This window comes from Alnus glutinosa, chromosome 4 (genome assembly GCF_958979055.1).
Source record: "Alnus glutinosa chromosome 4, dhAlnGlut1.1, whole genome shotgun sequence".
Lineage (NCBI taxonomy): Eukaryota > Viridiplantae > Streptophyta > Magnoliopsida > Fagales > Betulaceae > Alnus > Alnus glutinosa.
Window position 1 is genome coordinate 27,288,266 of NC_084889.1, and position 12,726 is coordinate 27,300,991.

The 12,726-nt window shown below is 38.4% G+C and overlaps 1 protein-coding gene across 1 annotated transcript; it reads right to left on the reverse strand.

Annotated features, from left to right (window-relative positions):
• Positions 1-7,231: 7,231 nt before the first annotated feature.
• Positions 7,232-11,086, reverse strand: LOC133866256 (wall-associated receptor kinase 2-like). Its single transcript, XM_062302788.1, has 3 exons — positions 10,201-11,086; positions 9,884-10,051; positions 7,232-8,611 (listed from the first exon to the last, which is right to left on the reverse strand). Exons 1-3 carry the CDS (start codon positions 11,084-11,086, stop codon positions 7,413-7,415), a joined length of 2,253 nt encoding a protein of 750 aa, XP_062158772.1. The 3' UTR covers positions 7,232-7,412.
• Positions 11,087-12,726: the final 1,640 nt, after the last annotated feature.

Sequence of the window (12,726 nt, forward strand, 5' to 3'; positions counted from 1 at the left end):
GCCGACCCTAGTCGAGCTAGTGCACCAACTCGTTCGTTTTCGGTTCTTGAGATCTGAGTGACCGCCACCCGCTCGAAGCGGTCCCAAAAACTCAAAATCTTGGCAAGGTATTTTATCATTTTTTTCCCTTTCGGCTTCAGATCCACCTTGGATGTGGTCGACCACCACCTGTGAGTCACTTCGTACTTCAAGGTTTTTTGCCCCGAGATTTTCTGCTAGGCTGAGACCTGCTATTACTGCTTCATATTCTGCCTCATTGTTTGTGGTCTGAAAATCTAACTTTAACGCCACTGTAATTTATCCTTATCTGGTGTTATCAAGGCTACCCCGGCTCCGCTCCGAGACTTCATGGATGACCCATCGACATATGCTACCCACGCTTCTTTGTCGGGTATTTCTTAACTTTCGGGAAGGTTGCTGAATTCTGCAATAAAGTCTGCCAAAACTTGAGCCTTGATGGTGGTTCTCGAGTAGAATTTTAGGTCGAATTCTCTGAGTTCCACGGCCCAATTTACCAACTGATGTTGTTTTAAAATAAGTACTCGCAAGTGCACGAATCGTTATGCAATATAGCGTATTGCAAGTGCGAGGTCGATCCCACAGGGAATTGTGTTGCGAAAATTAATCTCTATTCAAACTAATCCTATTTTAACCTAGTTCCAAATTTAGGGTTTTGTTCTAAAGGAAAACATAAACAAAAATAATGAAGATAAAGGGGTCTAGGGTTTCGGAATCCACACTCACCAAATCACAATAACCTAATCTCATGCTCATCACACATATTTTGAGGTTGTCACATATAAATCTTAGGTATGAGCTACATTGCTTCAAAAATCATTTGAAACATTCAATGATTCCGTTCATAGCACAAATCACAAAGAGTACCAATTGAAATCAAAACATCCAATGTATCATTCAATCACAATGGATATCATCATTCAAACCGATAAAACAATGTATTAGTCGAACGACGCACAATGAATATCCAATGTTTTGATAGATCAAACACCAAGCAATCAATTTTAATGAGACTTATTTCACATCATCACTTGTATCCGGAAACCACAAGAGATATCAAAACATCATCTCATAAAAATCGAAGTAGAACAATGAGAAATCAAACCCATAAACTCAAATAGCATGAACAAGCAAGAAACTCGGTTTCTCTTCAATGGTGAGGTCTCATCCTCAACCCCAAACGAAAATATTAGCTACACATGATAAAATAACTACAACTTAAAACATTAAATTAAAAGCATAAAAATCAAAGAGTTGCAAAAGGAAAGAAATAAGCTACAAGAAGAAGAGAAGTAAGAAGTTATGTACAAAGAGGCTCATGCCTCCTCCTCTCTTGATTTTCAGCCTTGGCCTCCTTTTATAGCCAAGAGGATGGCCGGTTGGTTTTGTGTGGAATGGGTGAGTGGGTGTTATTTTATGTATGAGTGGAGAGATGAGTGATGAGTGTTTTATGGAATGAGTGGTGAGTGTTTTATGGAAAGATGCTACTTTATGTTGAGTGGGGAAAAAAAGGTGATTAAGTGGCTGAGAATGTGGAGAAAAACGTGTATTGGCTCTAGCTTTGGGGAGACAAGGAATGAAGCAAAAGAAAAATAATAAGAGAGATGGTTCCGGATTTTCGGGATGATCCGACGACTAAAATTCAAACAGCTATATCTTTTTCCACGCATCTCCAAATTGGCTGAAACTTGTTGCGTTGGAAAGCTGACATCTTGAAATTCAATTTAGACCTAAGAAACTCCCAAAACGGATATCTTTTGGTCCTGTTATGATCATTATAAATGTAGTGGTCTGCTGCATCCGAATTTCCTTGTATTTTGCTTGAATTATATCATTTCTCTCTTATTGTCCTACAAAATATAAAAACACTAAAACTAACCAAAGCATTAGAAAATAACAAAGCTAAAGGTTTAACTAATGTAAATTAAGGGGTCCAAATATACACTTTTTGGCACTCATCACCAACCTACCCAAGAGATCGGGCTTTTGCAGTACTTTCTTCAAAGGATATTCTATAAGCACCCTTACAGCATGTGCTTGGAAGTATGGTCTCAACCTCCGAGCTGAAGTGATGAGGGCGAATGCCAACTTCTCAATCTAGGGATACCTTCCTTCGGCTCTGAGTAGCGCCCTGCTAGTGAAATATACTGGTTTTTGTACTCCGGACTCTTTTAGAACTAGAACCGAGCTGATAGCTGACGGCGATACAGCTAGGTATAGGTAGAGAATTTCCTGGCATATCGTCATGGCACCAGGCGAACACGTCAGTATTACTTCAAAGGAAAGCTACCATGGATTCGTTGATCTCTGAAGATAACAGAGACCCGACCCTTACTGTTCTCTCTTTACCCCCTACTTCAAATTCTTCCATCTCCTCGGTTGGTTCTCTCGGCTGTAATTGCTATTGCTCGCCTTTCTCCCCGCAATTACCCCATGATGGGGTTCCTTTCATCGTTATGTTGTAGCACTGGCTTGCCATACCCTGCTCTCCCCTTACTTCCCCAACCCCTCTCTTGGTCGGGAATTTGATCTTCAGATGTGATGTGAAAGTAATTGCCTTTAGATCGTTGAGGATTGTCCTTCCAAGGATCGCATTGTAGGCCGAGGGTCTATCGATCAGCAGAAACTTAACCATGATAGTTTTTGTGACCGGATAATCTCCGGCCGTTATTGGGAGTTCGATAGAACCGACCGGCTGGACTTGCTCCCCGGCAAACCCCACCAAAGGGCAGGTAGCCGGGATAACCTTTTCTGGGCTAATTTCCATGTGTTGAAAGGCCGACCAATATAGGATATCAGCCGAGCTCCCGTTATCGATGAACATTTGGTGGATTCGGTGGTTAGCTACCTGTAGCGTGACCACGGTCGCATTGGTATGAGGAAGTGAAATTCCCGCATAATCTTCATCTGAAAATCCCACCACCATGGACTCCCTCCGGTGGGATTTGTGGGGTCTTTCTATAGTCATCACCTCTTGATGTTTCTGGTACCGAGCATAGGCTTTTCTATCTGCCCTCGTCTCTCCTCCTCGGCCAAAGCCTCCGAATATGGTTCGGATGTCGGCAATAACTGGTTCATTATGTGGGTCACGACCCCATGTGCTTCTGCTTCTATTTCGTCGAGGTTTTTCCCGACAGGGTTCCTCCCTACTTCTCTCTCGATGATTTTCTTGGTGCTTTTGAGAGGAACGATCTCGGTGTCTCGGCTCTTGGTCTTGATGCCTCCGAGACTCCTAATTCTGCCAAGGTTGGCCCTGGTTATCCGCTATGAAACGGAGTAGCTTCCTGTTTTTAATGAACTTCTCGATCAAGATTCTGAGGTTTCTGCATTCCTCGGTGATGTGGCCTCATGAATTATGGAACGCGCAGAATTTGTTTCTGTTTTCTTCTTCACGTGTTTGTTGTGAAGTGGATAAGACTTCTCGTACTGTGGGTCCCTTTTGATTTCCATCAACACCTCGCTAATGGGTGAATTCAAAGGAGTCCACTCATCTATGGAAAACTGGTAATACTTCGCAAGCTCTTTTTCGGTGTCAGTTCGTTTTTCTTCCTTCAGGGCCTTTTCTTTCTTCTCGGGGTTGCTTGACTCCTCGATCTTTTGTTTCTGAGATTCCCTTAGAGCCGCGAGGATTTCTTCTTGGTTTACATACTTCTCAATCACATCCGTGAGATCGGCCAGATTCTCAGGATGATTGAGAGCAATCTCGGACATGAGGGGCCCTTCCACCCATAGCCCTTGGTAAAGAGCAGCATAAACCATCTCCTCAATTGGGTTATCAACTGTGAGCTTTGCTTGATTGAATCGGATCACATAATCTTTCAGAGACTCGTCTCCCTTTTGGCGCATCGCCATCAACTGACCGGACGGCTTCTTCCGTTTGCACCCAACTAGGAATTGGGTTATAAATTATCGTCCGAGATCTTCAAAACTCGTGATGGAACTCGGTAGGAGTTTTCGGAACGAATCTCGGGCAGAACCGGACAAGGTTAGTGGGAAGGCTCGGTAGGCCAGTTACTGCGGAGTCCCTTGCAGATCCATGTGCGTTTTGTAGTTGTCCAGGCGCTCGGTAGGATCCTCAACCCCGGTATAAGTTTGGATAGCAGGAATTTTGAATTTTTTTGGCAGTTGGACCGCCATGATACACTCAGCAAATTGGGAGGACCTGTTCAAGAAACCGTCTACTCGAGAAATTTTCCCTTTGCCCTTTTGCTGGATTTCAAGCTGCAATTGGTTATACTTTTCTTCGTACTTCTCATCAAGCGTGGCAATGGCTTCATTGAGCCTTCTTTCTTCATAATGGTGATTCACCATACCTTTGCTAGGAGGAGGTTTCACGACTCCTTTAGCTCGCTGAGATCGGTTTTCAGGTTGAGTTCTTTCCGTGAGCCTTTTACTTTCCCTGTCTTCTTCTTCGTGGGTGTTGCTTTCTCCTTCTTCATGTCCTCCAGGTACTTCAAGAACTAGTTCTTCCGCCAACCGCCTCTGCAGACGGATGTTTTGCTGAGTTAGGACTTCCATGTCCCTAGACATTTGGGTTATTCGAGCCTCCATCTCAGCCGTATGTTGATGAGATGTACCCCCAACCTCGTTACAGGGGTTATTTGCTCTTGAAGCTGTGGCTCTTGTTCGTACCATTTCAGATATATTTTTGCGTAGTAAACGACGCACACTTACTAGTCGTTTCCCACAGACAGCGCCAATCTGTTAGAACAGATTCTGGTATGGTAGTTGATGAACGAAAGAGGCTTCCTCCAATATCCTGTAAAAGAGAAAAACTTTGTCGGGGGGAATCCGACAATCCCACTCCGATGCTTTTGTCAGTATTATCTCAAGTGTATATTACTCTTAATCACAGTGAGCAATCTAAATCATACTTGTCTAGTTGCGAGGTATTTATAAATGGTATGTTGAGAGCGGTCCGGCTTTTTCATTGGACCACGTGTCAGATCCGGAGTGCTTGTCGACTACTCGGATCGTGGGATTGAGGAATACTCTTCACGATTGTTGCCAAGTCGGTTTTTAACTGACTTGAGATCGTGGAGTCGTGGTTCGTACTCCGCGATCATTGCGGAGTTAGCCCCCAACCAGCTTCAGATCGTGGGGGCACCTTCCTATTGTGCGGAACATGGGATTGAGGTATACTCTTCACGATCGTTGCCAAGTCGGTCTTTAACTGACTTGAGATCGTGGAGTCGCGGTTCGTACTCCATGATCATTGCGGAGTCAGCCCCCAACCGGATTTAAATCGTGGGGGCACCTTCCTGGTTGTAATAAGGTTGGCTTTTTACCATCCTTGATTTGTATGTAGACTCGACAAATTACCGAGTCTGTTGGATCTAACCGTCTTGACAATTAGCCGTTGGTCTTAATGGGCCACGATCTTGGCCCATCGGGATTATTGCCTAACAAATATAATTATGTGTGTAGATAATATGGAAAGGGGAGCTCTTCCTTTGGGCCACATTGTTGGATCCCAAGATAATATAAAATCCTCAAAAGTTGAAAAACAACAATTAGTTTTCTTTGAAGTTGGGTTGAAAGAATACAATTTAGTCTATTAAAGTGATGTTAGTTTTCTGATATTCAAAAATAGTCTACCCATTCTTTTCCCCCTCTGAACATGTCCTAGACACTTTTCACCTTTAGCAATTTGATTTAATAAGATTTCCTTCGCTTGTGCAGAGAAAAAAATAAAAAATTTCTGTTTAGAAACCAAAAATTACAAAATGTCAATTAATATACAACTTAAAATACAAAACGCTTAAAACTATTTTTACTTTTATGACACATTAGAACACTTTTTCAAAGTAAAAACCAAAAACACCTCAAAAACACATTATCCAACATACCATAGCTTTTACCAAGAGAATGCATGTAACAACCTTGACATTTGATCAACTTTTAAAATTACATTTCAATCAATTTTCTAAACATTAGGCCTTAAAAAAAATTTAAACAAGCTCAAAATACTAAAATTGGCCTAAATTATTTTTAAAATCAATAGGCCATAATAGAGAATCAAATAAGGTCTAAAAGTTCTATAACCTAATATGCGAATAGCGGATAATAACCGCAATAACTGCGCAGATGCGGTTAGTAAAAACATGTTACAATTACTAGTATTACAAATAACCGCATCTGCATATGCATGTACACCTTAATGATCTTCTTAGTTAGCGATTAATTTGTCAAGGAATAATCTTTTCTAAAATGGAATGTCAAAAGGCCCAAATTTCACTATCGATCTCATCCATTGGGCTCAAAAGCAAACTGGTGGAGGGTAAGTAAGTGCTTGTTTACCTAAACAAAGTTTTCTTTTAAATTGGGTCGAAAGAATACAATATAATTTATTAAACTGATATTAGTGTCTGATATTTAATAAACACAAGTTGGAGCAAACCCATGGGCTGGATCCGCTAAGCAAGAGTCCACCATCATATAGATTAGATATTACTAGATATAGGAAAAGATGGAAGACCCATAGAGCCAAGATTTTTAGCAGAGGAAAGTGCAGGGTTCCTCAATTAAGGATGGGTGAATTTATCTCAGGTTTGATGCAAAAATCAATTATTCAGAAATGCAGTTTTACTAGAGGTAAATTTAATCATTTGATCAATACTTTAACATTCTCCGTCACTTATGGGGTTCAAGCGCAACACGTAAAAAAAATTTAATGGAAATGAGATGAATGACTGAGTCAAATTAAGTTCGAATTCATGACCTTTGGCTCTGATACCATGTAAATTAATTACCACATATCTTAAAAGCTTAAACTGATAAGAAGATGTAAATCTAATTATTTAATCATTACTTTAATAATTTCAATTTCAATTGCATGTTATGCTATTGTTCTACTGTTCATCGTCATCCACTATGTGGTTTATATGTTCTTTCACTTGCTGGAAAAAACAATTCATCAAACATTCACATTTACAATTTTATGCAAATCTACAGCAAAAGGAAAAAAAAAAAATTGAATAAAACCCAATATTCTCATCTCCAGAGACTATTGGCTCAATTAAGTCATTCCACTCATCATTAAGAGTAGGGTTAGAGGATTCTGGTGGTGTCTCACCGTCGAAAAGATGAGAGAAGATGAGTCACACCTCAAACAAAATCTATTTAATTATTCAACAATTCTGTCTTCATTAGAGTACAATAGTTGTTTTAAATAGACTCAATGACTAAACCTTAACTATAGTTCTAATTTGATAACTTTGGACCAAGTCCATTATTGAATTACAAAATAACACCTTATCTTAAAAATGAAATAAAACATAAAACTAAATGCTAGTAATCCAGTTAACTAATAACATCTAAATAAAATTCTAAGACTAAATTAATCAGGACTCAATGATCTCGTGTCTAAGCCAGCATTAAGTGGACTAGCTAAACTATCTGCCACCATCCGGTGGTTTCAATATTCTTATGCTATCGTACCCAGCAGTTGTGCTAGTGCCAACATCAATGCTAAAAGAGTGTGCAGGTTCAGTGAGCAAGTACTCAGTCTCTTCTGTATAGAGATTGGCCTTTCTTTGTGGATTCTTTTTCATAATTCTCAAACCCTCCAACTCCATTGCCACTTCCTTCATAGAGGGCCTTTCCTCCCCGCTTACACTTAAGCACATTTTTACAAGATTGGCCACTTCCTTTAATTCCTCAATATTATCCTCATTTATAATGTGACTATCAAGAATTTGCAGTACACGATCCTCTTTCACGGTAGAAACAAATGACATAGAAAGATTTTTATTACTTCCTGTCCCATCGAAAAAAACTACCTTCTTCCCTGTCAATAGCTCTGCCAAAACAACACCAAAGCTGTAGACATCACTTTTTTCTGTTAGTTGGCCAGTATGAAAATATTCTGGGTCCAAGTACCCGTAAGTTCCCTGCACCAAAGTGGTTACTTGTGCTTGATCAAGAGAAATTTGCCTTGAAGCTCCAAAGTCAGCAACTTTTGCAGTGAGATTATCATCTAAAAGTATATTTGCTGTTTTTACATCTCTATGAATAATTGGCATAGATGCTTCAGAGTGTAAGTATGCAAGTGCTCCAGCAGTTTCTACTGCTATCTTGAGACGATTTTCCCACGAGAGTTGGGATGAGTGACTTTTATCATGAATGTGGTAAAAGAGGGTCCCATTTGTGATGAATTCATAAACTAATAAGGGCACTTCTGTTTCAAGACAACACCCTAATAGCTTAACTACATTCCTATGGTTGATTTGGGTAAGTAAAACCACCTCATTTACGAATTGCTTGGTTTGGCTTTGATCAAAACCTTTGGACTTCTTAATAGCAACCACTTTGTTACCAGGTAACACTCCTTTGTAAACAATTCCATTGCCACCTTGGCCAAGAATCATACTCTCGTCGTAGTTGTTAGTCGCTCTTTTAAGCTCTTCTGTACTAAAAATTTTTGCTCGCTCTACAGAGCCTGTGTAGTTCGAGAGTAGTTGTTGTAACATTAAGCCACCATTTTGTTGGAATAGTTTCTCCTTGAGCTTGATGAGATTTCTTCTTTTCAGTCCCCAATATATCCAAGAACCTCCAACGAGCAATATTGAGAGGCTTATGCCAATTCCTGAAACTGTTAAAATATGAATTTGGACCAAAATTAATACCATCGTCTTTGTTACCACATATACTTTGACAACATTGTATAATGTTATATGCTACATTTTTATTTCAAAATTATTCTGCAATGTTGATGAAGCAGTTTCAATTAACTCTTGATTTTTTAATTTTTTTTTATAATAACTAATTCAATGGTTAGTTATGACTGTCACGTCAATACTGTGATATAATTGCATGATAAAAATGTGGTTTATTGCATTATTCTTAAACATTGTCTCAATCAAGTGAATCCATAAATTTTCTTTTTACAAAAACTATGTGAAATGTCACATATACCCTTCAAATATTATACAAAAAGCAATAATAATAATAATAATAATTTTATTTTATTTTATTTTTGGTGGGGGACGATAATGCGTAGGCTATGATGTAGGATACATGAGGCCTAGCTACGCGGGAATTTACGCATTAAAAAAATAAAAAAAATAAGGGAATTTGAGCAGAGAGAGAGGTTGGTCGAAGATAGGTCGACTCTAAATAAAAATATAGTCTGTTTCTAAAGGTAGTTTCATAATCTTTTGTTATTCAGATTAGGTTTTATCATTGTAACCTAAAAAAAAAAAAAGAAAAAAAAAAGAAAAGAAAAAGAAAGAGAGTATGATTTTGACTAGTTTTAAATAATTGTTTGTTGAATAAAGCTTTATCTCTTCTAGAGAGCTTTTGATCTCCATATTTTATTATTGGATTCCATTGACGCTTCCATGTTGCGTCAATCCGTACCAGAATTTTATTCAACAAATTGTATTCACCTTCGTTTGCATCAATTTGCCTTCAAACTCGTGAAGGGGTTTCAAGAATCATCCAAACACCCCGTATTCTTTTCAGGGTAGCCAAATCAACTTTAGAGGTTTCATTGGTGGTCGGACCACCCCGTCAAGGGGCAGCAAGGTGGTCCAACCACCTCGGCAAGGTAGTCCAACCATTTCCCTAGCCCTCAATTTTTTTTTACTTCCTTTTTGTTACATCTTTTAAAATTTTTTATATGATCTTTTAGGCCAGGATATAGCCGATATTTCAAATGGCTAGCTTCTACCAGAAACTATTGGAAATGTAATCCAAGTTAGAAACGAGTAAAAAATGACTATATCCTAAGATTGTTATTAAAATTGAGCCACATTTTTAAGAGTGGATCAAATGCCAAGATAGTTATCTGCGTTTTCATGTTAAAAGATATAGAACAAAAGAAAAAGTTGTAATATATATTATTCTATATATATATACTTACCCAGATCAATAGCGATACTACTAGATTGGCTGACTATAGGACTGCACCCTGTCCCATTTGTCCTCCCATCACCTTCGTACCCCTTGGGACAACTACATTTGAAACTCCCCGGAATGTTTTCACATGTCTTGTTGCAGGGCTTTGGATTTTCTTTGCACTCATCAATATCTGAAACACAGTGCATGCAGTGGCAATACAACCAACTTGTCATATATATATATATATATGCTTGTGCAAATGAAAATCAAGCCCAGTAAGCTCAGCCAAATGGGAAAAAAATAGAAGAAGAAAGAAACAAAATGTGTATATATCATTACCTTTGCAACCATTAGAGAGGTATGCGTTCCCTTCATAACCTGGGCAGCATTCGCAACGATAACCTGGACCGTGGGTGGAGTTGTAACACTTGCTATTCTCTGCCTTACATGCATAGCTTGTCGACTTTTTCTTAGCATCTGGGCATGTCTTATTCCCAACTGCCCAATCAAGCACCACAGGAACAGTCTGTCTGTTCTGTAAATTTTCAAGATCTGAGGAAAAGTCATATGCTTTTTCTTCCGCTACAAAAATGAAGCCACATGTATTGACGTTGCGTACTGCGGAGTGATCGGTCGAGTTCCAAGCAGTCACAAGAAAAGTACTCGTCTCTTTTTGGATAGAAGTCTGGCAACAACCAGTGCCAGTGCCAGTGCAGGACCCGTTACCATCACTCTGATTACTGTCACAGAGTGAAGCGCATCCAGCAATGTACTCCTCGGGCTCTGCCAATGTCCCAGCTATAACAACCGCAATAGTGTCGCAACCGACTACAAAGAACTTGTTCTTCGTATGTGAGATGAGAAAGTGCTTTTGCAAAGGGAACTGGTAATTGCTGTTTCTGAAGTCATACTCGGGCTCGCTGGGGCAATCACGGACTATGTGGCTTAAGACTCGAATTTCACCCTCCAGTGATACGTTTAGGACCTCTAAAGATTCATAACTGACCTCTAAAGATTCATAACTGGGGCCCAGAAATAGCGTTGAGTCATTACAAGTGATGAGAAAAGATGGATCGAGATAACAGCCCTCGCTTGTTCCAAATGGATACGGAATATGAAGCGATCCACATGTTCTGCTGCAGTTTGAATAGGGTTCTGATGCTGCTAAAACTATGGCCCCAAGTAGCAGTAGTACAAGTTGCAAAAGTAATTCACGCAAAGCCATCACTTGCCTTCTCTGTGTGTCAACGTACTACTCTTTTCTTTGTTGTGCCAAGGATCTATGTAGCGAAACTCAGCACTGGATGAACAATAACAAGAAAAGAAATGGATAATTAAGGAGCAAGTCCACCCCCTTGATATATAAGGAGCAAATAAATTGGAGTAATAGAAAAAACAATCCACCCACTTGATAGTTTGATGTACAATATGTACGACGTCATTGGTGACGATCAAAGTTTAAACTTGATGAGGCATCGCTTTTTTATTTTCCCGAAAAAGAAGAAGCAATTACATTTGTAATTAACGCTGCCTTTGTTCGGGCGCAAAATATTTTAAAAAAAATTTATTTTGTATTTTTTTGGTATTTGATGCAATAAAAAATAATGATTTACGAAAATTATATTCAGCTTGATCGAAAAGTTTATTTAATTTTTGGACAATGATTCATTTATTTATGAATTTAAACTTCTCATTTTTGTACGCAAGTGTGTGGAAATCTGTCATCGCCGACTATTAGAGTTTATTGGTACTTCGAATATGTCGTCGAAGGTCCCCGGATTTCAAAATTTGTCAGTACTTGCTAGATTTCGGTCAGTCTCCGAAATCTAGCACAGTGCCCAGATTCCGTCAACTATGTCATATTCTGGCAATACTGAACTGTGCCAGATTCCGATAACTGTAGCCAAAATTTGGCTACCATTGCTGGAATCTCGTCGCCGGTCGTTTTTCATGCATCGTTGGTGATTTTTTCATACAAGCCAAACACCGAAAAACATTTTTAGAGAAATTATTTTTTCTGAAAAATAATTTTTTTAAAACTATTTTTCAACGAAAAATATTTTACGTTGAAACAACGGAAGAGCATAAGATTAACTATTTTCCTTTTATTTGGTTCTCTTCCCTAGTGGTTTTTAGTTATTTCTTAGATCAAGTGCCACCCAAACCTGGTCTCAATATTCTTTGTTAATATTCAGTAGAGGAAACTCCCATTCTGTCAAGATATATAACGAATATATATATATATATATATGAAAAGCACCCAACAGGCCAAGCGATTAATGGCCACACAACGACGGTCCACGGAGACTAGACATGGAATTAGGTAACATGCATTTACAAGCTTGTAGAATTGTCAATGCAATCCAATCCAATCCAATCCAACGTAACATCTCAAATTTAATGGTAAAAGTTACACCAATTTTAACACGATTAAAAAAAAAAATAGTTTCTAGTATTACTCCATCAAACGACAACTTAATTGATAAAAAAATATCAATCTCCCTAATGACAAAAATAACTTTAATAAAATAAAAATAAAAATATAAATTCTTATAAAAAAAACTAAAACTAAGAATTAAAATAAAAATGAAAAAAAACCAAGGGATGAAAATTTAAGAAGTTTTCTTTTTCTAAAAGAAAAATAAATATAATTTTTAGTTTTTTTTTTCAAATTTATAAGATAGGTTTGTCTTATTCAAAAAATAATAATTAGGGTCATTTTTTTTTTTCTTTTGCTAACCTTGGGAGACATTGACAATTTTTAGTAAATTGGGAGGATATTATCCCAATTAAAAGTTTGCGAAAACATTGCCCATTGGATATTAGTTTAAACGGTATGCAGACTTTTTCCAATATAATATAAAA

Coding starts and splice junctions, on each gene's coding strand:
- LOC133866256 (XM_062302788.1), bottom strand. CDS start 11,086: ATGGCTTTGCGTGAATTACTTTTGCAACTTGTACTACTGCTACTTGGG. Junction 10,052..10,200: donor CCTCTCTAATGGTTGCAAAG/GTAATGATATAT, acceptor ACTGTGTTTCAG/ATATTGATGAGTGCAAAGAA. Junction 8,612..9,883: donor TAGTATCGCTATTGATCTGG/GTAAGTATATAT, acceptor ATATTTTAACAG/TTTCAGGAATTGGCATAAGC.